General features: G+C 41.0%; 1 protein-coding gene across 1 annotated transcript in view; it reads left to right on the top strand.

The window, feature by feature from the left end:
• The first annotated feature begins 10,215 nt into the window (after nucleotides 1–10,215).
• The window catches only part of Pi4k2b (phosphatidylinositol 4-kinase type 2 beta), a 30,853-nt gene continuing 15,832 nt past the window's right edge, over nucleotides 10,216–25,236 (top strand). The window contains exons 1-6 of the mRNA XM_060365316.1: nucleotides 10,216–10,609; nucleotides 17,983–18,119; nucleotides 20,435–20,635; nucleotides 21,239–21,370; nucleotides 23,442–23,595; nucleotides 24,985–25,052. Of these exons, the coding sequence (XP_060221299.1) occupies nucleotides 10,360–10,609; nucleotides 17,983–18,119; nucleotides 20,435–20,635; nucleotides 21,239–21,370; nucleotides 23,442–23,595; nucleotides 24,985–25,052 (942 nt within the window). The 5' untranslated portion in view covers nucleotides 10,216–10,359. The remainder of the gene's footprint in view (nucleotides 10,610–17,982; nucleotides 18,120–20,434; nucleotides 20,636–21,238; nucleotides 21,371–23,441; nucleotides 23,596–24,984; nucleotides 25,053–25,236) is intronic.

Genomic DNA, 25,236 nt, shown 5'->3' with positions numbered 1-25,236 from the left:
GATAGGAGAGATAGGGCATGGAGGCACACACCTTTAGTCCCAGCACTTAGGAGGCAGAAGCAGGTGGATCTAAGAGTTCAACACCGGCCTGGTCTACATGGCAGGTTCCAGGACAACCAGGGCTACACAGAGATACTCTGTTTCCAAGCAAACAAACAAAAGGAATAGGAGAGGACACATAGGAATCTAGGAGAAGCCAAGTGACTGACAGGAAGAACAGAGACGACCACCTACCAGCCAAGGACACCACACAAAGTAATTCTGCTTTAAAGAAAATGAGGAAATAGCCTATTCTGAGCAACTATGGGTAATCATTGCCTAGAAATTTGGTTTTGTTTCCCTTCATAACATGTTCTACCATGGAAGAGGGGACATATGCAGTCACAGAGGAAAAGAGAGTCACAAATCAAGATGTCTCCCAGTTACGCTGGTGGGAGTACCAGGTAGGCAGGCTACAGGAAAGCAGGATAATTTCTTCCACAGCTTACACTGTTTCTGAGGTTTAGGGTTGGTGGAGGCTAGGGCCTGCTAAGATTAGTGCTATAATCTAAAAATGTTATTAATCATAGAATGATACATTAGATACAAAAGTTATGGTGACTGGCTATTAAAGTGACGAAGCAAAGCTCAGAGTTATTTCACTTCTCCACAACTACTGTGTTCTAGGTCATCCAGATCAGGCAGCCTACAGGATTAATACAGAATCAGCCTCCTCAGGGAACTTGAGGACACAGATGCAGGAGCCCCCGGTTGTGAGAAGAAAGTAAAGGAGGCACCTCCCAACACCTTCATTCTGACCTGCTAGACTCCAGCTCTGGGAAGGGACAGATGTCTGTGATTTCTTACAGGGACCCCAGCAGACTAGCAAAGTCTTGAAGGACTGAGCTCCAGGCCTCTCTGTGGGCTGACTTGCTTAATTTTTCTATTTATTATAGATAAACTGGCAGTCATACAAATACAAATTTAAAAATAGATTATTTGGCATCTAGAATTACATTGACACTATGGTATATTTGGTGGGTTTTTGTTGTTTTGTTTGTTTGTTTGTGTTTGGGGGTTTTGTTTGGGGTTGGTTTTTGTTTGTTTGTTTGTTTGTTTTTTGCTTGGAAACAAGGTCTTGTTTTGTAGCAAGAACTAGTAATCTTCCTCCTCTGCTTCCTGAAGGCTAGGACTACAAACGGGTACCACCACACCTGGCTGGTGTTTTAGCTTCTTTCTGTAGTTATTGACTTTAAAGGCCTTTTTCTTAAAAATATTGCAGAGAGGGCCTGCAAGATGGCTCAGAGGGGTAAAGGAGCCTGGCACCAAGCCTGGTGAACTGAGTTCAATTCCTGAGACTCTCTCACAGTGGAAGGAGAAAGCCAACTCTCACAGGCAGTCCTCTTACCTCTACACACATGCTGTGGCAGCCCCTGACACACACACACACACACAGAAATAGAGTAATAAATGTAATACAAATTGTATAGTCTTAAAGTGCCAATACATTTTAATTAGGTGTTTGTGTGTGTGTGTGTGTGTGTGTGTGTGTGTGTGTGTGTGTGTTGAGAACTCCTACCGCCATACATCAGTCAGACATCATGGCAAGTAGCTTCTCATCTTAAATGGTCACCTCTAGCGGACTTCAGAGCATAAACTTTTGCCCACTGCCTTTTTAATCCATGACCAGGTCAGATCAGAATTCTGCCTGGCCAAGTCCCTACCCTGCACTATTAGCTGACAGTACAGTTAGTTCCATGCAGCACAGACCCTCCCTTTCAGCATTTTGTCACTGTGACGGTTACTTTTGACTCTTAACTTGACACAATGGAGAGCCATGTGGGAAGGGAGTCTTAAGGAATTGTCTAGCTTAGCTTGGCATGTCAGGGAGAGATTTTTAAAAAGTTATAAAATTGTTATCTTTAAAAAATGTTTATAAAATATTCATTTTATATTCTGTGTGAGTGTTTTGCCTGCTTGGGTGTCTGAGCACAGATTCCCCCTCAAACTGGTGTGTTAGGGATGGATATGAAACACCTTTGTGGGTCTGGGAATGGAACCTAGGGCCTCTGAAAGAGCAACCAGTGCTCTTAACCACTGAGCCTTCCCTCCAGGCCCTATAAAAATATTTTTAAATAATTGCATTAACTCTTTGAGAACTTTATACATGCATACAATATATTTTGATCACATTCACACCCCCACTTCTCTTCCTAACTCTTCTGAGACCCAAGCCTCTTCCCACCTCCCCAAATTCAAGTCCTCTTTTTTTTTTTTTCTTTTTTCTTAAAGCTCACTGAGTCCAATTTGTCCTGCCCATATACTTATGGGAATAGGGCCGTCCATTCATAGCAGACCTAACTCACCCTCCCTCCCGAGAAGCTATCAGCAGTCCATAGTTCCTCAGCTAGGATTTGGGGTTCACATGTTTTGATGTTGATCCTGTGAAGATCTTGTGCTGTGAACTACCACCACTGTGATTTGTGAGTAAAGCTGTACTGTCAAGTCCAGAAGACAGTAGTTTCTCAGTCTCATGAATTTAGGTAGGAAGACTCACCCTGAACCTAGGTGGCACCGGTCCCTAGACACAAGATCTGGGCCGGTCAGAGTGGAAGAGGCAGGCTGAGCACAGGCCCGCAGATCCCCTCATTCGCTTTTCCTAATCTTGGGTGTGATAGGCAACTCCTTCACGCTCCTGTCACCTGACTTCCTGTAACCTAGAGCTGTGAGCTGAATAAACCCTTCCTCCCTGAAGTTGCTTTTTGTCGGAGTATTTTGTCACAGGGACAGGTAGATACCCTTTCACACAGTATGGTAGGTCAGAGGTTAGGTTACGTGTGTGTGTGTGTGTGTGTGTGTGTGTGTGTGTGTGTACAGGGGAAATCCTAAATGTGGAGAAAAGAACTAATTGCACTCATTTTCCTTAAAAACAAGGTATAAACTAACTTCATCTTCACCACTGAAATTTGTGCTTTCAGACTAAAATACTCTACATTTTAAAATGTGAATCACTTACAAAGAAAATAGCCTATTCCCCCATATCTGACTTATTAACTTTGCTATCCCATTGTCACATTAGTTTAATTTCACTATTTTAACAAATTCTTGTCTAGACAAATAACTTCAGGCCATTTAGGAAAGTAACAGATCCTCTGACTCTTCAACAGAACATACCTGAAGTTTCTGAATCTCTTGTCTCAAAATCCTTACCTGCTCTTCCTTTCATTCCTAACTCAGTCCTCATCCCTGCCCTATATCACCTAAACCACCTCCCAATCTGAATAAATTCTAACCTTGCCCTTTCTCCCTAAGGACATTGAGATGTTTAAGGTGACTATCTTCGTTGCTATGGTGTTTTTTGATCTTGTTTGTTTGGTTGTTTGGTTGGTTGACTGGTTTTTCGAGACAGGCTTTCTCTGTGTAGCCTTGCCTATCCTGGACTCCCTTTGTAACCAGGCTGGCCTCGAACTCACAGTGATCTGCCTTGCCTCTGCCTCCCTGAGTGCTGGGATTACAGGCATGCACCACCACGACCTCCCTGGTGTTTTGGTTTTCATCTAAAATGTCCCACACAAGCTTATGCTTTGGACACTTGTTTTCCCAGATGGTAGCATTATTTCAGAAGTCTCTGAAGCCCTTCAGAGGTGTGGCCTGACTGGAAGGAGTGAGTAAATGGAGGCAGGTCCTTGAGGAGTCTATTAACCCTGGCTGCTCCTGTCGCTCGCCATCCCTTATCTGCTGCCACAAGAACAGCTCTCCTCTGCCATGGGGTCTCACCACCACCATGCTCTGTGCAAGCTCATGGGACTAAGCAATCAAGAGCTGAAATTTTTGTTGCTATTGTTCCCCTGAAACCACGAGCCCCCTTTGTCTTGTTGTTTCATGGGTTGTTTCTGTCAGGTATTTTGGCAATAGCAATGTAAAAGGAACCAATACACATCAAAGTGCATTGCAGAATGAGGTTGTAGGAGTAACGGACTGCTCAGTTATAGGTTGTGCCACCCCTAAACTTGACAATGATAAAGAATGCATTCCTTTCTAGGTGGGATTCCATGGGAACAAAGCAATGGGAGTGTCAGTACGAATTACCACAGGTGTTAGGATTTATAGAGTTCAAACATGAGATGGTGGCGCAGTGAGATAGACACGTGTACATGTGTGTGCACGTGTGTTGCTAGAGATTGCAACTGGGCCTTCATACAACCTAAGCAAGTCCCCTATCACCAGAATATATCCTTAGCCTCACACTGGGATATATTTAACACGCTCACTTGAACAGAAAGCAAGCCTGTCCTGGCTGACGGGTTTGACAGCAGACTGGCACTGCTAATTTACTCACAAGTTTGATGTTTTACTTACAGAGAAAGAGACAAATCTGCAATTCCCAAGTCTTTGACGAAAATGTGTGGAAAGCTCACTATACTGTAAAAGCACTTCTGCAAAAACGGTAAGCTAGAATGAGGGGCTGGAGGATGGCTCAGCAGTTAACAGTACTGGCTGCTCCTCCCGAGGACTTGGGCCTGCTTGTCAGCACTCGTCCTTAGCACTGGCTGCTCTTCCAGAAGACCTGAGTGTGATTTCCAGCACCACCCACATGGCAGCTCACAGCTCTTCTAGGCTCCCTGGGCACTAGGCACACATGCAGACAAAACAGCATAGACATTATTTTAAAAATACTGAATGAGGGGCTGGAGAGATGACTCAGCAGTTAAGAGCACTGCCTGTTCTTCCAGAAGTTCTGAGTTCAATTCCCAGCAAACACATGGTGGCTCACAACCATATAGAGTATGATCTGATGCCCTCTGCTGGTGTGCACATGTACATGCAGATATATGTAAATTAAATAAACAAATCTTTTTAAAAATAATGAACATGAATCCCATAGAAATATTAAAATTTCCATTTTCTCAACTGAGTTAAAGTTAAGGTACCTTGAGAAAAGTTATTGCATAATTATTAATAATTGGATAAGTTTTGTTCCTTGGTAAGTAGTTTTAAAGCCTCTTGGTATACATCCCAGAAACTGAGCAAGTAAATAAATGAAACAAAGAGGATATAGATGAAGGGCCTGATGATAGATCATAAATTTTTTTTGATAAAAAAAAATCACTGCAATTTTTAGCATTTATTTTGGAGTTTTTACAAGAATTGCAGGATTATTACTTTATTTATTACTCTATCTATCTCTCTATCTATCTCTTATCTATCTATCTGGTTTTGGGTTTTTATTTATTTATTTCTTTTGAAACAGGGTTTCTCTGTGTAGTCCTAGCTATCCTGAAACTCACTCTATAGACAAGGCTGGCCTCAAACTCAGAGATCTACCTGCCTCTCAAGTGATGGGATTGAAGGCATGCGCCACCACTGCTCAGCTGAGTGCTGTGATTTTGCTAGTAAAAATATTTTCTATAACTCATCTATTTACTTGGAAAGACTTCTCTCTCAGTATATAAATCTCTAAAAAATAAAATGATGAGCAAAATTGATACTGAATCTTGTCTCATATAAAAGGTAATATTTCTTTACTAACCCAGGAACTGAGAAAAGTATTACACTATTCATTTCACTAAAAGATGTATTTGTAATAAAATATGTCATAGGAGATTATATCAGACTAACCCTCTTATGGATCAAAATTATAAACTTTGGACAAAAATCTAAAAGCAATTATTTGAAGATGCTGGCAGCTAGCCAGAAGCAGGCAGGCAGAAATTGAAGAGATGGCTACTCTTCAAAGGATGTTAACATAATGAGTGAGATTTATGTTCAAACATTTTGCCTGAGGGCACTTCCTACTATGTACTGTGCAAGACAGCTGGCATTCAGTCAAAAAGCTACTGTCTTACTGGGTTAAGGACCTACAGGATGCAGCTAAATAAATCTCAAAGCAGCTGGAAGTACAAGAGGGGAGTTCTGAAAAGGCCTGCCGAGGTACAGAGCTCCCAAATCTGCACATATACTCTACCCAAATCCTTGCTGCACAGGAGAGATGATGCAAGGATTCCAAGAAAACAACAGCTGGATTGTTGAAACACATTACCAGGAGTTTGACTGTAGACAAGTCAATTATTTGCTGGAACAACACCCATTAAGAAAGATGACAGAATTTTGAAGCTCAGTAGCTTCTAAATTTATATATATATATATTTACATATATATATATAAATTTACATATATATAAAAATTTGTATATAATATTTATATATAATATATATTTTATATATATATATTTTTAACAGACATAATAAAAGAAGTGAAATATATAATTTTGGCTTGTAGTCCAGGAGCAGAAGAAACTGACTCCACTCTATCCTAGGCTTCATTTAAATGGTCATTATGTTTTCAGGGACTTAAAAAAAAAACATGGTTGTGATGAATCAATAACATGTGGAAATCTCAGCAGAAAATATGTGGACATTCTAGAACTAAGAATAAGGTTTGGAATTCTTTTTATTTACTGAGTGAGTTATTTTGTTGTATAACTAAAAGGTCAATGAATGTGAAACAGATTAAGAGAAGTTTCCAACAAAGAAAAGTGATAAAAACTATTTTAAAAGGCAACAGGTAGCCAGAGCCTTGGGAAAATATGGAGAATGGACGTATATGCAACAGGTATTTCAGAAAGAAAGGAGAAAACGAGACAGAAAAAAAGTTTGAAAAACAACCCAAGACTGGCCACTCCCTCCCCTTTTTAAAAACATAAACCTACAGCTTAAAAACAAATTTCAGCCAAGGCTGGAGAGATGGCTCAGTGGTTAAGAGCACTGGCTGCTCTTCCCAAGGACCTGGGTTTGATTTGCAGCATCCACACTGTGGCTCCCGAAAGACCTTAGCAAAACCCAAGCAGGATATGGCTAAAGAGAAACAACACCACGACGTAGTCATTTAAATCCAAAGACAAAGACAAAATCTTAAATCAGCCAGAAAAATGGTGACAGGTAGACAAAAACTAGACAGGTAGACAGGCTCAGAGATAAGAAAGGACACAGAATCTTGCCGAGGCATTTTTAGAACTGAACTCGGGTAAGGACAGCGGGGTCAGCTGTTGTGCCTGGCATCCGGAACACTTTCCGCAGGCTCGCGTTCTGTTCCCAGGGGCGGTGGAGCCTTTAGGAGATTGGGCCTGGCCGGCAGAAGTGAGGGTCTCTGAGGGGACGGTGCTGCTGGTTTTTGCTCCCTGTGTCTCCCTGATGAGGAGTCTCTGACTCTTGTAGGCCAGGCCGTTTCCTGCTTGAAAGTTCTGAAGCCATAATCCAACATGATCATGTCCTCTCTTATGTTGTTGTCAGGTGTTTGAGTCACAGTGGTGCAAAAGGTGAGCAATACATCAACTTTTAATCCACTGTCTATAGGAAATAACATTTGGACATGATGGCGAAGTCACCCCAAATAAATAAAACCTTAGACATTATCCCACCTGCTTTAAAACCAACTTTGTTTAAGTTTTTCACTGGGAAGGAAAAATGGTACTAGAGAGAAAATCAGACCCAGACCCATAAGAAGGAATGGAGACCACGAGAAATAATAAATATAAAATTCCAGAATTTTTTTTTTTTTTGAGACAGGGTTTCTCTGTGTAGCCTTAGGTGTCCTGGATTCACTTTGTTGTCCAGGCTGGCCTCAGACTCACAGAGACTGGCCTGCTTCTGCCTCCCCACTGCTGGGATTACAGCTGTGCGCCACTGTGACTGGCTAGAAATTATTAATTTGTTTAATATACATGACTGTTCAAAGCCTAAATGTACACTGTGTTTAAGGTGTGCAGGTCTAGCTTACCTGGTGATTAGAACATAAGGATGGTAGCTAAATGAGCTAATTTTTTTTTGCAGGATTCTTATATTTTATGACAATTAGTATAAGTTCTTATACATTAGAGAAATTTAAGGGTGTATGCTATAAGGCCCAGAGCAACCAATAGAAATTAATATAAAAGAAGTACTAGCAGAAAACTAGTGGTGAGACTAGGATGAACTAATAAAAAATACTAGCTTAACACCAAAGAAACCAAAAAAAGAGACTCAACAAAAAAGAATGAAATGAACAAAATAAAAATCTCAAAATGGTAGATTTAAATCCATCCACGTCATCATTACATTATATGTAAATGGACTAAAAACTCCAATCAAAGTAGAGAACCTATTAGACTAAAAACTGTGACCTTACTTGTAAACTATATGTAAGAGATATAAAAAATTAATATAAAGACATTAATAGAATGAAGAGTGGAAAAATATTTATCTGAGACAAACAGTAAGCCTAAGAAAGGTAGAGAGGTTATATTAATATTAGACAAGATAAACTTCAAGGCAGGAGTAAAACTAAAGAAAAAATAGTTCATAATAATTATTAAGAAGGCCAAATCAGGACTGGCCCAGGGCTTGGCACTCATCTTGTGTTTTATTTTCCAGGATCTACAGGCTGGAAAAAGGGCACTAACTTTTACAAATTGCTCTTTGACCTTCTCACACATACACCTAATATTTTATTTAAAAAAAGTAAAATTGTTAGGAAGTCAGAAAAGCCAACCAAGCCAAAAAAACAACAACAACAAAAAAAAAACTAATCCATAGTAATAAATATTGTAATAACTTCCTCTTGGTAATAGATGAGAAAGCCTATGTCCAAACGGGTTACCTGAACAACAATGTCAACACATTCATTTATAGGACCAACTGGGAGATAAAAGCCACCCAACTGCCTTGTGGTGGTGGCACATTAATCCCAGCACTGAGAGACAGTGGCAGAGGCAGAGGCAGGTGGATCTCTGAGTTCGAGGCCAGACTGGTCTACAGAGTGAATTCCAGGACAGTCAGGGCTACTCAGAGAAACCCTACCTTGAAAAAGAAAAAGAAAGCAAGCAAGGAAGGAAGGAAAGAAGGAAGAAAAAGAATGGACAAAACAAAACCGCTCTACTATAGAATATATATATTTTTTATAAAAATGCAAACAGAATGTTTGCCAAGTCATATAACATGCTAGGCTATAAAATGTCATATTTTAGCATCTTTGTTGCTCAAGCAGACTTGTCCTAGTTTGCTCTCTGTTGTGGTGTTAAATACTATGACCCAAAGAAAGCTGAGTTTATCCAGCTTACATTTCTACATCTTAACATACCATTGAGAGAAGTCAGGGTAGGTGCTCAGACAGAAATCTGAAGGCAGAAACTCCAGACCCTGGAGGAACATGCTTACTGGCTTACTCTCTACGGCTTGCTCATGAGCACCTGCCCAGTGGATGACATCACACACAGTGAGTGTTGTGCCTCCCTGTCAATCATTAGTCAAGAAATGCTCCAAAGATATGCCCACAGGCTACTCCGATAGAGCCAATTCTTCAACTGAGGGCCCCTCTTCCCAGGAGACTATATTTTATGATAAGATGACAAAAAATTAACCAGCCCAATACTTAAACTAGAAATAACAATTTCTGGAAAACCCTTAAGTATTTGAAATTTTCAAAGAAGCAGGTCAAAAAAGAAACATCTAAGAGTAATTACAAACTACTTTCAGCCGAGCCAAAAATGAAAGCAGCAAATGCAGCTAAAGCAAAGCTCTGAGGGCAACTCATAGCTCTAAAGACATTATATTTAAAAAGTATAGTGTTTTAATATTTACTAAACAACTAGAAAAAGAAAAGCGAAGCAATTAAGAAGCAAAAAGAAAGAAAGAGAAGAAAAAAGAAACCAAAGCAGTGAAGTAGAAAAGAAAAAATTAACAGCCAAATACGGCCCCTGAAAAAAATTTCTAGGTGTTGATACATACCAGTTTAGTCAGAGCAAAAAGAAAACTATGTATTAACACTATAAGAATGTCCAAACAGAAACTCCCTGTACTCGTACCAAATAAATGTATTTAATGTACAGATTATAACAAGACTTAGGTTATGTGTTTGGAGACGCTCCCTGCTCCCTTGGACTTCCATTGCAAGCTATTAGTCAAATAAATAGACACAACATATGGACTGGAGTAACGGAAGCTCCCAGCCTTCATGGACGTTTAGGGAAAAGTGAGATAAATGTATACAATGTACACAGAGTAGTAAGGGAGGGCTGTTTAGGTTGGAGAGGGATGACCTCCGCGACACCGCGCCGACCCTCGCCGTCTGCTGATCGGCCGCAGCTGCCCGGGCCACCTCCGGAGCACGCACACAGGTGGCCGCCTCACCCTCGCTCGCCCCGCCCCTGGTCCTTCTGCGCAGGCGTGAGGCCAGCGTCCCGGGGGCTCGAGGGGCGGGGCGTGGCCGGCGGCTGGGCGTGGCGGGCGCGGGCTGGTGGACTGGTGAGGTGGCGTCGGTTCGGGCGGTGCGCCGCGGTTTGGCGCGATGCGGAGGCCCCGGCCCGGACTCCCGCAGCTCTGAGCGCCCGGACCGCCTGCAGAGACCATGGCGGAGGCCCGCGAGCCCGCCCGCCCCTCGGAAGACGACGACGAGGAGCGGGAACCGCTGCTGCCCCGCGTCGCCTGGGCCCAGCCGCGGAGGGGCGCGCCCGGGACGGCGGTGAGGCTGCGGGCGGACGAGGGCGCGGCCGTCCCCCGCAAACCCACCCCCGTCGAGCTGCCGCTGGCGTCCGGAGACGCGACGATCTCCGCGAACTCCTCCACCGAGCTGGACCGGACCCGCGGCTTGTGCTCAGGTGCGACCCGCGCGCGCGCGCGCAGCCCGCGTCCAGCCCGCCCCTCCCTGCCTCAGTTTCCTCTCACCTTTCCAAAACTCTGTGGCAGGCGGACAGGGACTACTGAAGTCTGACTCGCTCTTTAGGCTCCCCCAAAGAGTCAGTCCAAGCTGGGAACCAAACACTGAGGGGAAACTTCACCCAGGACCGGTGACGTAAGTTGTTTGTCTAAGCTTGGACTTAAGTTCTGAATTAAGAACTCCGAAGGCTCCGGAAAGTTCGCCTCGGAGTCGTGAGTTTACAGAGTCGATTGCAGCCGAGAGATGTAACGAAAGAAAGACCATTTATTTGCCTCCAGGACAAGTTTCAAAACTTTCTATTAAATGTTGCCATTATGACGTTAGCCAGAGAGGGCAGAGGCGGGTGAAATCCTGCAGCCAGCTCTCTGCAGAAGGAAAACACCTTTTCATTATCATGTGGGCCGATTTTAAGTGGGCTGATCGCCTTTGAAAGAGAGGCTAACAAACAGTATTTAAACTGAAATTAAGGCTTGCTATTGCAAGTCTGGATATCTGTGTGATGAGTTTTGGCCCGTGGAGAGGAGTTTGGCTAGTTCGACTGAAATGGAGTAGATTTGTACGAGATCCATCTGGAGTCTAGACAGGCTTCTGGGTTTTTGTTTGTTTGGTTGGTTTGGTTTTTGTTTCCATTGGTTTGGTTTTTTTGTTGTTGTTCTGTTGGTTTTTTTTGGTTTTTGTTTTGTTTTGTTTTATTTTGAGACAAGGTTTTTCTGTGTAGCCCTGGCTGTCCTGCAACCAACAATAGACCAAGCTGGTCTCAAACTTGTAGGGATCCGCCAGCCTCTGCCTCCCAAGTGCTGGGATTAAACACAGCCTGGCCTCTAGACAAGCTTGTTTAAAAAGCAAAACAAAAAAGCAAACCCAAAAAACTCCTACTTTTTGATGCTAGGATGGATCCAAAGAAGTGGTATATGCACTGTTGAGGATTATCATTCCATGTAACAGGAAAAGTAGCTGTTATTAATATTGCTCATTTTTTCAGATATTGGCTGTTTTACTTGACCTACTGATGTGCTAATGTGACTTGAAAGAATTTTGGACAGAGCAAGTCAGGAGTTCTAACTGAACTTCTATTCAAATACAAAGACTCTAAATAAGAGCCCTAAAGGCAGTGGTCTCTGAAATGGGTGCGCTAGGTACATGTCTGCCATTACCATGACATTAGCTGAGGGTTTGCAATACCACATGAATAGAGCAAAGGAGTATGAAGTTTTCCACGTTCACAAATGAACCTCTGTTCAACCAGCTGCAGTGGACACTTGACCACCTATGATGTAGAATCCAGTCTGTGAGGTAGCTGAGACCCACATGGCTGCTGCTTGCCTTTTCTTGCCGTAGAGTTGCCTTGTGTGTTAGAGAAGTAAAGCCTTTATGGTTTGACAGGGTTGGATTGGTTTGTTTTTTACTCCTGTTTGGTGTAAACACTAGTAAGGCTAGAAAAAAGTCAAAAGAGAATAAGAATGGTCATTAGAATGCAAATAGATTATCAGAATCCCTACCCTCTCATTGGTGATATTTATATGCCAGTTTACAGTTTAAGATGGTTTTTGTCATCTCATTAGTTCTCACAGCAGCACAGTACGTTAATTGTCACTAACCCTCTTCTTTGTTGTGAGAGCTGAAAATTAATAAAACCGCAATGACTGTGTAGCTCATAGAAATTTAGGAGTGAGTAAGTTTGCACAAAGTCAAATAGCCAGGAAGTGGTAAAGCTAAAATGGAGACTACCTATTTTTTTTTTTAAATCAGGTTCTGAACTTTGCCCCTTTTCCTATAGAAGTCTGTGTTATAAAACAACTGGTACTATATACCGCTATACCCATGTACTAATGGTCCACGCTGGGCATAGTTCTCTGCACTTCACATGTAGTAGATCATTGCTAGCCCTCTGAAATGAGTACCGCTTTGGATTCCCACATAAGAAAGCGAGTGTAGCTTTGTGGTACATACCTGTAATCTCAGCATTTAGGTGGGTAAAGCAGGACTCATGAGTTCAAGGATAGCCTGGGCTGTCTGCTGTAAATACCATAGTGGCCAGGGTTGCATAGCAAGACTCTCGCTTAAAAAAAAAAAAAAGTAAATAAGGGGTTTTAGAAAGAAGCAGGGTTAGAGAGATGACCCAGCAGTTAGCAGAGGACCCAGCATCCACACAATGGTTCACAGCTTTTTGTAACTCCAGTTCCTGGGCATCTGATGCATTCTTCTGACCTCCACACTACCAGGCATGCACATGATATATATACATACATGCAGGCAAACACATTCACACCATATAATAAGATAAATGTAAAAAGTAAATAAAGAGGCAAATTGTAACTTCCTAAAACCCATTTCAGTGGAAGGAATTCTGATAACTGGTTATGGTAGCTATGTTGCTTGGTCTAGGATCAAGAGGCCAATAATCTTAACTATTTTAGGGCAAATTTTACAAGAATAACATGTCCTGTGTCTTTATAGTCTACCATAACTGAGCTTTGAAAGTAAGCAACTATGGTACTAAAGGTTATTGCTCATCCAGTGCTTAAAATACAACTATTGCAACCTGAGTTTGCTAACTCAGTCCTGTAATTCTAGGTGAGGAGGCTGAGGTAAGGAGGATCAAGCATGGGTTTTAAGAGGCATATATTGAGTTCAAGGCCAGCCTGGCTCAATTCAGTGAGACTCTTATCTACAAAACAAAACAAAATTTGCAGCTATTCTAATCCACTTATTACAGAAATGGACATAATTCATCAAATATTTGATTATTTACTGGGTTCCCATAGAAAGCAGGCCTTGAGGAAATCATAGTAACCTCTAGCAAATGGTGGCCTGTGGTTAACTGCTATATCCCCACTTAGCTTTGTAGCCCAGTGGAGGAAATGGTCATTAACACAGTTCTGATGGGCTATGTATGTGACCTGACAGGGAAAAGCTGAAGGTTCCTGGGAGGCCGGGGAGCTAGGTCTTAGATGAGAGGGCCAGTGAGATCAGCTGGAACCCTTGAGGCATGTTTACTCACCAAACTAATTAGCACTTTTATTAGAAGGAATTCTAGTTAGTGAGTAAGGTATAGGAAAGATGAGTCAGATTAGTTCTAATCTTCAAGGGAGGATGAGTTCTTGGTTTATTTAAATGAAACCATGCTGTTAGCATGCCTGCTTATAGCCATCTAACTGTAAAAGGTAACAAAATAGCTTTTTAGAGTCTGCTTTCCAGAGCATCCATAATAGCCTTTGGTATGGTCAGATGGATACTTATTACCTTTTTAGACAGATTTGTGGAGGCCAGTCCATGTGATACATCAGAAATCCAAACAAAGTTCTGTGCATTCCCAGAATTTAGGTCATTTTAGTAAGGTTGTACATGTGGACAGTGAGAGGAGCTGTGGGAAAGAAGCTTGGTTTTCTGTGGGGACAGTAAAGACAATGCAGAGGGGGAGCTGGATGGACATCTTTGAAAATCAGAGACCTCAGTAAGGTCGGAGCTTGACTAAAGGCCACTCGCGTGGCAAAGATAAAATTGAGAGTCTCCTCAGAACATACTTTTTGAGGTTAGGAAGGCTCGCTGGTCTTGTAGTGGACCCAAGTTTGTTCGTGTTACCCCGATAGTGCAGTTCACAGCACTAGGGCTCTGGTGCCCTCTATGGACTCCAGAGGCTCCTCCACTCACACGTACACATAACCCCCATCACGCACATATACACTTAATGAAAAATCTTTTTTAAAAGAAAGAAAAATTGAGAATTTTATGACATGGACAGAAATCAAAGTATCAGTTTATTCCTTAAAACCATGGATATAACTTCAATTAAAAATTTAAAAAGGTCAACTAGGGCCAGGAGTGTAGAGTCCCTCCAGCACCAAGTTCCATCTCTCACGTTCCCCTTTCCAAAAAGAGAATACAATTAACTATGTCTTCTAGCTACTGAAACTCAAACCAGATTATCCGAAGCACATTAGGCACAAAGCAGTGTAATGTCTGTGGGTGTTCTTCAAGTTAAACCCATTACCAATGTGTATTTAAATCCCCAGAACGTGGGGAATTGTAGAATGCAATTGCCAGGGACACGGTTAGTGAAAATTTAGCTGCTGAAAATGAATTGCTTTGATTTGAAAATAGTTGTAGTAGCCTTTTCTCCCATAATTAGAACCAGTTATTTTTATCTTTATTTTATTTTACATGTAAGTATCTTTGTAGATTGTGTTGGTAAATCCAGGGCATCTTCAAATAAGAGAATGGCTATTTCCAGTGGGGAGGATGTTGTTTTATTAAGAGGCTGAGAACATCCTGGCTTATTGTACAGAAATACCTCTTAATTGATCTTAGTTTGGTTGAAGCCAGATTACTAAATATTTAGAGAGTGGTTTTGGGTTCCATGACAGAAAGGAGGAAAATATGTGTGCTAAGCTCCAAAGTGTAACCCACATGTCAGTTCAGTAACATTTAATAGTAATAGCATGCATGTAGTATCCAAAGGAACTGTTGAGGTGGGAGGGGCTGCAGTGGTCTCAGAGTTGAGTCATTCTAAGATAAATGAGTAGTATATGGCAGGATCCTAAGTAACTAATGCAGCATTATAAGGCCTCTTCTTTTGAGTTGGTATCAAACTAGAGCGTCTCTGTTCTGCAGTGGGTTTCTTGGTTCTGGAAGCCCTGTTTTATGGAGAAACTGGATAACTGAAGCATGGGGGTGTTGAAGAACATTTTCTGCTCTTCTGAAGAACTTGGGTTTGGTTGCCAGTACATACTTGTCAAATTCGTGGCCATCTGTGGCTTCTGTTCCAGGGACTCCAAGCCCTGTTTTGGCCTCTGCAGGCACGAGGTACTTGGTGTACATACATACATGCAAGCAATACATGTAAAATACAACATTTTTAAAATCTCAAGTAAAAATGGAGGCAAATAGGCAGGAAACTAGGGTATGGAAAGCCTGAACACTTTGATGTGGAAAGAAGTGGAGAGTGAGAGACTTGGGGGACCATGCAGTGTGAAGAGCTGTCACAGAAAGGGTTAAATTGACTTTGGATTAGGATAGACTTTGTTCTAGGATAGAGAGTAAAACTGCAGGAGACTTCATTTCTGCAAAAAGAGGTTTGTGTTTGTTTTCATGCATACAAAAACCAGTAAGGAAAAGAAGTGATATCCCTTTGAGATCATTTTGTGTACATTCCCTCCCAGGATCACTTGCTGGTGATGTATTTTGGAAGGTACCCAGCACTAGGAATAAGGTTGAAGTAAATAACTTTTCAAGATCGTTCTTTTGTTAAGAACCCATCCATTGGGGCTGGAGAGATGGCTCTGCTCTTACAAGAGGAACTGAGTTCAGTTCCTAGCACCCACATGGCCGTTCACAACCATCTATAATTCCAGTTCCAAGTCAAGGGGATCCAGCACTGTCTTCTGCCCCCTCGGGTGCCAGGCATACATACACACAGTCAAACACTTATACACATAAATTATTTTTTAAGAAACCTGTAAATCTTTATTCAAACAAATATAAATGACCACTCCATATTGATCCCTATCCAGTGTCACCAAGGTCAGAGTTCCTCCCTTTATTCTTAAGGATTTTCAAGGGACAAACAAGGATTGTTTGGAATGGGCATCTTGGTGGTGTAGACATGATTAAAATGCTTTGCTGTTCTTTTAAGTAGATAAAATATGTCCAGAGTCCTTTTTGTAATATTTTTGTCAGCAAAGACTTAAAAAAGTAGTAACTAACATTTTTATTTCAGCCTGAATTAAAGAAGGTTGATTTTTGGATTTTCATAATAATGTTCATAGAGAACTGAAGTACCTTCCAAATTAAAATGGAAGTGGCTTTTGGCTTGTCTGTGCATTCTAAATGATTCATTATTAATTCATCAGCAGGTGATTATTGACTGCTTATTATATTCTGAAAACTGTTAGTTCTAGGGACACAACTGTAAAAGAAATCCTTGTCTGCTCAGAGCTCACAAAACAATCAGGAGATATGCGCAAATAAAGTGGAGATTAGTAGTAGTTGGGTAAGGGAAAGTAGAGACAATAAGAACTTGACCTTTTGCTTAGAGTGAAATGAAGCCCTTAGGTTGGTTAGTACAAAGGAGTGATAGATTGTGAACTGGCTTGATATAATTCAGGAAGGAGTTGATAAGAGTGATTTCATTGTAGGAGTAAAAGTTATAAGAGTTTGTGTTTTGGATACTTATGGCTCGTTAGTTGGTCAGATGAGATTTTTGAGAGTATTAGGTCATTGTTGAATCCAAGGTTTTTGACCCAAGAAACTGGAGGATACAGAATTGGCAACACCTGGAATAGGCCAGCGAGATTGAGAGAGATGGTAGTGATAAGGAATTGAGTTTTGAGGGTAGTAAATCTTGAGCTGTCTTGTAGCAGCCAAGAAAAGATGTTGGGTGCAGTAGTGGGACTTCTGGGTGGAGCCTGGGAGTGGGGAGTGTCGAGAAAGGAGAACAGGGGAGCAAGAACTAGACCTGGATGATGCATTGTTAAGTCCGTAGATGGGAAGGAGCAAACTCTGCTCAAGGAGCATGGGAGAGAGGCTGTAGACCATTAGGGGGCAGCTTGATAGGCGTGCACCTGTAATCCCTGTGCTGTGGAGAGGCAGATGCAGCAGATCCCTGGGCTCACTAGCTAGCCAGCTGACGCTAATTGGCAGCCCCTAGTTCCCAATGAGAGACCCTGACCGTTCACAGCTGGGCTCCGGGAGGTGATTCAGGGAGGTAAGGATGCTTGCTGCCAGCCTGACCACCAGAGTCCAATCCGCAGGGCCCATGTGGTGGAAATAGAAAATCCCCAAGGTTGTCCTCTGGGTTCCATGCCTGAGAACATGCAGACGTACCAGTGAGTGAGTGAATGAATAAATGAATGAATGAATGAGTGAATGTTTAAGGGGAGGGAGCCAGAGAGATGGCTTGGCAGTTCGGAGCATTGACTGACCTTCCAGGAAACCTGAGTTGTGTAACTCCAGCCGCAGGTGGTCTAATGTGCTCTTCTAGCCTCCCAGGATACCAGGCACAGACATAGGTGCAGGCAAAATACCCATATACATATGAAAAAAGAGAGAACGTCTAAATATTTTTAAAAGGAGGGCAAGTACACCTGTCCTAAGGATCATCCAGGGTTGACCTTTGACCTTCATGTGTGTACACCCGAATGTACACACATGCACACACACACACAGAGAAGAGTGAGGTCAGCTGAGAGAATCAAAGCTGACTATCTGATGTTTGATTTCCTTTTTCTGTACCTTACTGTCCTGAAGCCACTCACACAAGTCCATAGGATGTGCAAGCACAGTGCTGGTCTAATGCAGTGATTGCTGTTATTTCAGAACTAAACTCATTCTTGGAAGATCCAGAATTTGCTAATCTTGTATTAAGAGCTGAGCAAGCAATGGAAATTGGAGTTCTCCCGGAAAGAATCACTCAAGGGTCAAGTGGAAGTTACTTTGTGAAGGATTCTAAAAGGGTGAGAACTTCACATGTATTAAACAAATTTTGGATGTCACTGCTTTAAATGTGAAATGTCTGAGTTTCTGAAACGATTTTTCTATTACATCTGTTTGTTTGCTCTTTTCCAAAATAAAGGTCAGTGGTTTCTGTTGGTTTGCTAAGCACTCAATAATATAGAAATGGAGCTGATAATTTGCAGTTGTTGCTTGCTGTTCTGAAATTTTCTGTTTGGTTTCAAGCATTTATTTTATACCCATATTTATCTATGGATTTGTTAAATGCATATTCATAGTCCCCCTTAAGCCCTGTTACCATATTAACCAAGTACAGTGGTAGTTGGAACCTTCAAATTCTGTATAATGCCATTTCCCAATGCTTGATTCATTTCTTAAGGTACAGTAATGCCCCAGGAATACTTTCTTGGCACTATGCCACGTAAAAGAGGCAAAGCTTGAAGGCATTGGAGTGCAGCAACTTGAAGTGAACTCTGATTCCGGAGTGGAAAAGAGACGCCAATAGAACTTTCTCTCACGGGGTCCAGAGTTATTCAGAAATGGTTCTGTCTTTTCTATAAGATTTCTGTATGGTACATAACTCACTGCCCTTTCTTCATGAGGGAGAAAGTTTATCATTTCAGTCCCACTTCCAATAATTCATGTGTGTATGTCTGTGTGTGTCTGTGTTTGTTTCGAGACAGGGTTTCTCTGTGTAGTCCTGGCTCTCCTGGACTCGCTTTGTAGACCTGGCTGGTCTTGAACACACAGAGATCGCTTGCCTCTGCCTCCCTGAGCACTGGGATTAAAGGTGTGTGCCATCATGCAAAGCTTGAAGGTATATTTTTTAAATGATTTTTAAAGTATAATCCTATTTGTTAACAAGAACAACAAAAATACATGGGTGTGTATGCCGTAGTCAGACCCACATTTCTTTTGTAGGGGATTAGGAATTTGGGGGACAGGATCTTGTATGCCCTGGACTGGTGAGCACCTGCTGTGCCTTCTTTATGAGTGCTGGGCTTACAGGTGTGTATTGCCTTGTTTTATGTGGTTCTGGGGCTAGAACTCAAGGCTTCATGCATGCTAGGCAAGCCCTCTACCAGCTGGGTTATACCCAAACCATTTTAAGAAACGATTAGACCATCTCTTTAAAAAAAATATATATATATATATATATATATATATATATATAATTTGTTATTTGTAGACACTGTCTTTGTTTCAGGTTTGCTGTTTCTGTTGATGATTTTTAGTTTTGAGACAGTCTCCTCTTTGCTCATGATGGTTCATTGTTAGCAGCAGGCCTCCTGTCTCAGCCTCTCAGGTGCTAGGGGTCATAGGTATGGAGCCGCAAGCCTGATTTTCAGGTTTGAGTTCTTAATTTGTGGTGGTTTTTTAAGTTAATTTTTAGAATTTATTGCATTACAAAGAAATTATGTTTAAAATTTTATTATTTTTGTCTGAGATAATTGAATTTAATAAATATATTTTGTTAGATTAGTGCTAAAAATTATAGAAACTTTTAGACATAAACATTTTTTTCTTTCTTTATTATTTTAATTTTACATATTATTTTAATTTTGTTATATATCTCAGGCCATTCCAGATCCTCCTGCCTTAGCTAACCCACTAAGTGCTGAGATTCTGGGTATGTGCCAATACCTGTGGCCAAAATTTTTTCTTGATGGGAAAGTTAAGATAGGTTCCTGCAAAGCGTAATGGGGCCAATCTTCGGAGGAGCTGCTGACACACATGTTCAGTTTATTTGTTAGTGTTGGAAAGAGTTACTGAGTCCCTGCCGTTTGTCAGGCACTGTTCTGAGTACTGGAGGTGAACTGTAATGAACTCCTCGTGTTGTTAGAATATGTAGCACAGCACGGAAAGGAGATAGTGACTGAGTATATACTTGGGTATTTGGTAGATTATAAGTAACACAATTCTGTTTGCTTACATAAAGCAGTCTGAGGCAGGAGAAACTCTTAAGCTTGTGAGTTTGAAATCAGCCTGGACAATCTAGCCATAAAGGGGGTTTTGGGGGACTGAAGAAAGGGGGTCATAATCCAATGTTACTTTGTAAGTGCAGCAATTCAAAACACATGCAATTAATCTAGTTAAATGGCATGAAGCCTCTAAGGTTTGTCAGATCAAAGTTTGAAAAACACTGATACAGGGGATTATTGATTTTAAATCGCAGTTAATTCTTACAGTGTTATTGGAATCAGTCGTCTTAGTACTTTGGGATAAAGCCTAAATCGTATTTATTGCCATGCATTTTGTAGATTGTTATTCACCTGTTCCTAAAAGTCTAATAGGATTTCTGCTTTTTTCCCCATAGAATATTATTGGTGTGTTTAAACCCAAATCAGAAGAGCCTTATAGCCAGCTGAACCCAAAGTGGACCAAGTATGTTCATAAGGTTTGCTGTCCCTGCTGCTTTGGCCGAGGCTGCCTGCTTCCTAACCAGGGCTACCTTTCTGAAGCTGGTGCCTACCTGGTGGATGCCAAGCTTCAACTGGGCATTGTACCTAAAACGAAGGTAAAGGAGAGTTTGCTTTCAGGCTGTGCCTGTACTTAGAGGTCACTTATTTGTGGACATGAGTGAAAATTCCCAGTGATAGAGCCTAAAGTGAAATGGCTTTTGTGTTAATTCAGGAGTCTGGAGCAGCTGGTTGCATGCATGCTGGTGTAGACTCATAAAGTAGCCAAGGGACTTGTCCCTTGTTCCATTGAAGACGCAGGATGCTAACAAAAAGGGGAAAGGATTAGTATCTAGAAAGCAGAAAAGGGGTAGATCTGGAGATCTCTTTTGATCCTGCTGAAGATAACATGCTAATATGGCCACAATACTGTCCTTGTCGTCTTTGGGGCCTTTATGTAATTTTATTTGATGCCTTCTTTAAAATGTTTGTTCCTAGTTCTGTATTTCAAGGCTCATATTTTTTCCACTGGAAACTTTAGACTGCTTTTTATACCTTTTTTGAAAGAAATATATGTCATTTAAAATTCTCTGACCTTTATATTTTAGGTTCTCTAGGAGTCTTGTTACAGGATTAGATCTTGCTCATTTACAGCATTAGAGTGAATTTGATGGTATGTGTGAACAGAATTACCTTGATATGAACTTTATCCATTTTTCTAGGTGGTTTGGTTTGTCAGTGAGACGTTTAACTATAGTGCTATTGACCGTGCAAAATCAAGAGGCAAAAAGTATGCCTTAGAGAAAGTGCCAAAAGTAGGTAGAAAGTTCCATCGGATAGGACTTCCTCCTAAGGTAAGTTACTCTAAGCTTTGCTCTCAGGGCAGTTGGACATGTTCCTGGGACGGGGAATGTAGCTAGATATTGGGCATCCTGTTGTAGGCTGTGGAGATAATAAAAAAAAAGAAAACACTTCCTCCTCTTGAGCTCATGGTAACAAGGAGTTTCAATACAGTTTGAGAAAGCTGCTTAGAAGGCGCTCTGAGCGGATAAAATAAAAAAAGGATGCCTAGACTAGAGTTCCAGTTCAGTGATAGAGTGCTTGCCTGGTGTGTATCTGCAAGGTTCTGTGTCCAGTCGTTTTCTGGGAGAGGAGCTTACTGAATTAGGAGTCAAGCAGATGTGATTTGAAAGGCTTTGTAAAGTTACTGTGAAAAGCACAGGTCTAGACTTGGAGCTAGGTTCTAGTCTCAGCCTTTCTGAAAACAGTCCCAGTTTTTATAAAATGAGGTGAAAACCACGACTACTTTTTAAGTTGCTGGGATAAACTGAAGACGTCATGTCAGGTAGTTGGCAGATGGCAGAGACCTAGTGGAAGTTCTGTGTACATTCACTACGAGTCAGATTTATCATTTACCATTTTCAAGTAAACCCAAGGGCCTTTGGCGCCTCGCTAAGCAAGGGTGCAGAGAGCTAATGGAAAGGGCATTCTAAAACAACTTCTATATTTTACTTGTAATTTTATTGTTGTTGTACAAGTGTCTAAAGAATTTGAGTAAAAATTCACAATTTATTTTTTTATTTAATTGTATTCCAGGCAGTCAGATTTGAACATTTTTACTATTTTCTTGGATGTGCTAAAATAACTGTGACTAAAAGAAAACCTTTAGGATGCTAAAATGTCTCATAAGCTTATAAAATGTTAAGCTGTGAAGCAAGCTTCCTCATGGCGATTTGTTGCTTGCATTTGTGAAGCAGAATAGGTCACGTGTTACCATACATCATCTGCTAATGAAATTTGTATCCCCGCAGCAACTTTTTTAACTCGCAGTTTTAATAATAAAAGTGCATTTTCAAATGGGCATATCTTCAAGGAAAAGACTTAGAATCCATTAGAAAGGCTACAATAAAAAAAAAAACTACAATCAGTTGATTAAATCTTTAAAATTTATGACATGATCGTTGATCTGCCTAAAGAGTCCATTTTTTAAATTTTTATTTTATTCTATTACTTGATTGTAGGTATTACTTTTTAAATTGATTTTACTTATGTTTCTAATACCTTTTCTTCTCTTTTCTATCCCCATCCCCTCCAACACCCCAGTACCAGGTAGGAGAGAAAGGAGGTTAGTGCAGAGAGGAGTTGTAGTTTTCCTTAGCTACTTCCTGGTTAATGTTGTCAAGTTCCATGGGGGCAAGTCCAATCCTCATTTTAGGATATCTCCTGCTTCTCGTTACACTACATCAACAGCAACCAGGAGCAGCAGAGGCAGGCACCAGCAGCCTTCTTTTTCCCCTCCCCCAACACTCTCTGCGCTCTGGCGTTTATTCCCTCTCCAGAGTCCTCTGATTTAAACTGACTACAGCTGACAAAGAGCCCCTCTCAAGAGCCTGCAGGAGGCAAATAGTTTGCTGCTGTGGACAATCTGAATCAGTCCCATATTCCACACCTGGGGTTAAAACAAAAACATGTTTACATGTCATAAACCAAAACTTTTACAACCTTGATGTTATGAAAAGAATACAGAAATGCTGCTTCCATTGGGAAATTGTGTTGCCATGAAATAACCAAGAAATTTTTCAGTTTGGCCTCTAGGTTAAAATCACTTTGATGCCTATTTTTAGGAAGTAACATTCTTAAGAATATCACCTTCTGGACATATGTGTATTTTTTTTTTAATTTCCTAAAAGCGCTTTCTAAAAGTCTTGGGTTGAACCTCTTTTAGTTGCTCCGTATTCTTGTGATTATTTAAGCTAATATGTTAAGTGATCTTAATAAATGTGGCTTATCTGGAGTAGTGTTAAGTGCCATTTTCTTTACTGTGCTTATGTATGTAACATTTTGTGCTGGTACTGGTGAGAAATTTGAAGAGTAATGCCTTTGTGTTTGTATTTTCCTTCCTAACTGTAGTTCTTGAAATTATAGGTTGGTTCCTTTCAGCTGTTTATGAAAGATTACAAGGAGGCTGAGTATTGGCTTAGGAAGTTTGAAGCTGAGCCTCTGCCTGAAAATATTAGAAAACAGTTTCAGACACAGTTTGAAAGATTAGTGGTTTTGGATTACATCATCAGAAACACAGGTATTGACTTCTCTCATTTGTTCAATCTCTTAAATTGTAAATCAGGTTCTCATTACTGAAATCAAAGCCATAAATGTTGGTTCAAGAGAATCCAGTCCTCTTCCGTCTTGGAAAACAGGAAGCACTGACCCTCTTGGGCAGGTAGTCCTGTGCTGAGGTCCTGTTTCATATTGGGCCACAGAGAACACTTCCTGTTCCCTCAGTTGCCTAAAAGCAGGACAAAGCCAGAGACTAGAAATGCTATCTGCATATATGAAAAAATTCTTATTTTGATAATGTGTAACTATTAATTTTGTTTTTGAAACATTAAGCTTTTTGTTTGTGCTGTACTGTGAGGGAACAGTGATGTAGAGCAGTCAAAGCTTTGATTCCCAGACTCATGAGAACTTACTCAATACATATCTTCTCAAATACCACCCTCTTCAGAAATTACTAGTTGGGGCCAGGGCTGTGCTTCACAGGGCCTCCTGGTGATTCTTAGATTCTTATTCTACTTGGAAACTACTGCTTTCAAGTTTGTTTTCATCACTTAATATTAGCTTCTGAAAAGCATCATATAATTTTCTCAATTTGACTTTTTTAATTAAATGACCGTAGGTCAGTATTAACTGGTGCAGACTGCTCAGTTGTTGACACTGGGTGAGGCTGCTTTGAATGTGCCACCAGCCAGGGTGAATGTGCCTTCTTGTTAAGTGAGAAGACGTTGTCTTTGATTTTAACTAACCTTCTTCTAGCCATTGCTCTTACCTTACAGGATGGTTCTGAAGGCCAAATCAGTTAATACAGGTGAAGCACTTAGGACAGTAATCTGGCATAGAGAAAAGTTCAGTAAGAGTCAACTTAATGCTGACCATGTTTTTAAACCTGTGTTAAATCATAACTTTTCTGTTGTCTTAGAGTTTTTATTGCTGGGGTGAAACACCATGACCAAAAAGCACGTAGAGGTGGAAAAGGTTTATTTGTCTTAAACTTCCTTCATATTGCTGTTTCGTCATCTAATGAGGTCAAGACAGGAACTTGGAGGCAGGAGCTGATGCAGAGGCCATGGCGGAGTGCTGGCTTGCTCAGCCTGCCTGTTATAGAGCCCAGGACCACAGCCCAGGGATGAACCACCCACAGTGGGCTGGCCCTCCCCAACAACCACTAGGTCATAAATGCTGTACAGCCAGATCTTATGGAGGCTTTTTTTCCCTCAATTGAGGTTCCCTTCTTTCAAATAACTCTACTTTGTGTGTCAAGTTGACATAAGACTAGTCACATATATATGGTGAATCAGTGCTACAGAGAACCAATGAAAATCTCAAAAACTGGGAGATTAGATTTCGCCTCTTAGTATGAAGCCGCAGTATTTGTGAATATCGACTAACAGATTTTTATTCCTTTTGAAAGACAGGGGCAATGATAATTGGTTAATCAAATATAAAAAGAAGAAATATGCAAAGAAAGTTGAAAATGAGGTAAGGAAAATTTAATGAATAAAAGTATGTATTCAGTTCATATAACAGATTTCTTCAAGTTCTTTACCTTGTTGCTGCTGGTGATGGGGGATTATTTTTGTTTTAGGTTGGTTGGTTGATTGCTTTCGTTTTTAACTCGGTTAAAAACAAAACCAACCAACCGAGTTGAAAACGAAAGGCCAGG

This window comes from Meriones unguiculatus, chromosome 12 (genome assembly GCF_030254825.1).
Source record: "Meriones unguiculatus strain TT.TT164.6M chromosome 12, Bangor_MerUng_6.1, whole genome shotgun sequence".
Lineage (NCBI taxonomy): Eukaryota > Metazoa > Chordata > Mammalia > Rodentia > Muridae > Meriones > Meriones unguiculatus.
Note: the sequence above shows the minus strand (reverse complement) of the source record. Positions and strands in the feature narration are given on the sequence as shown.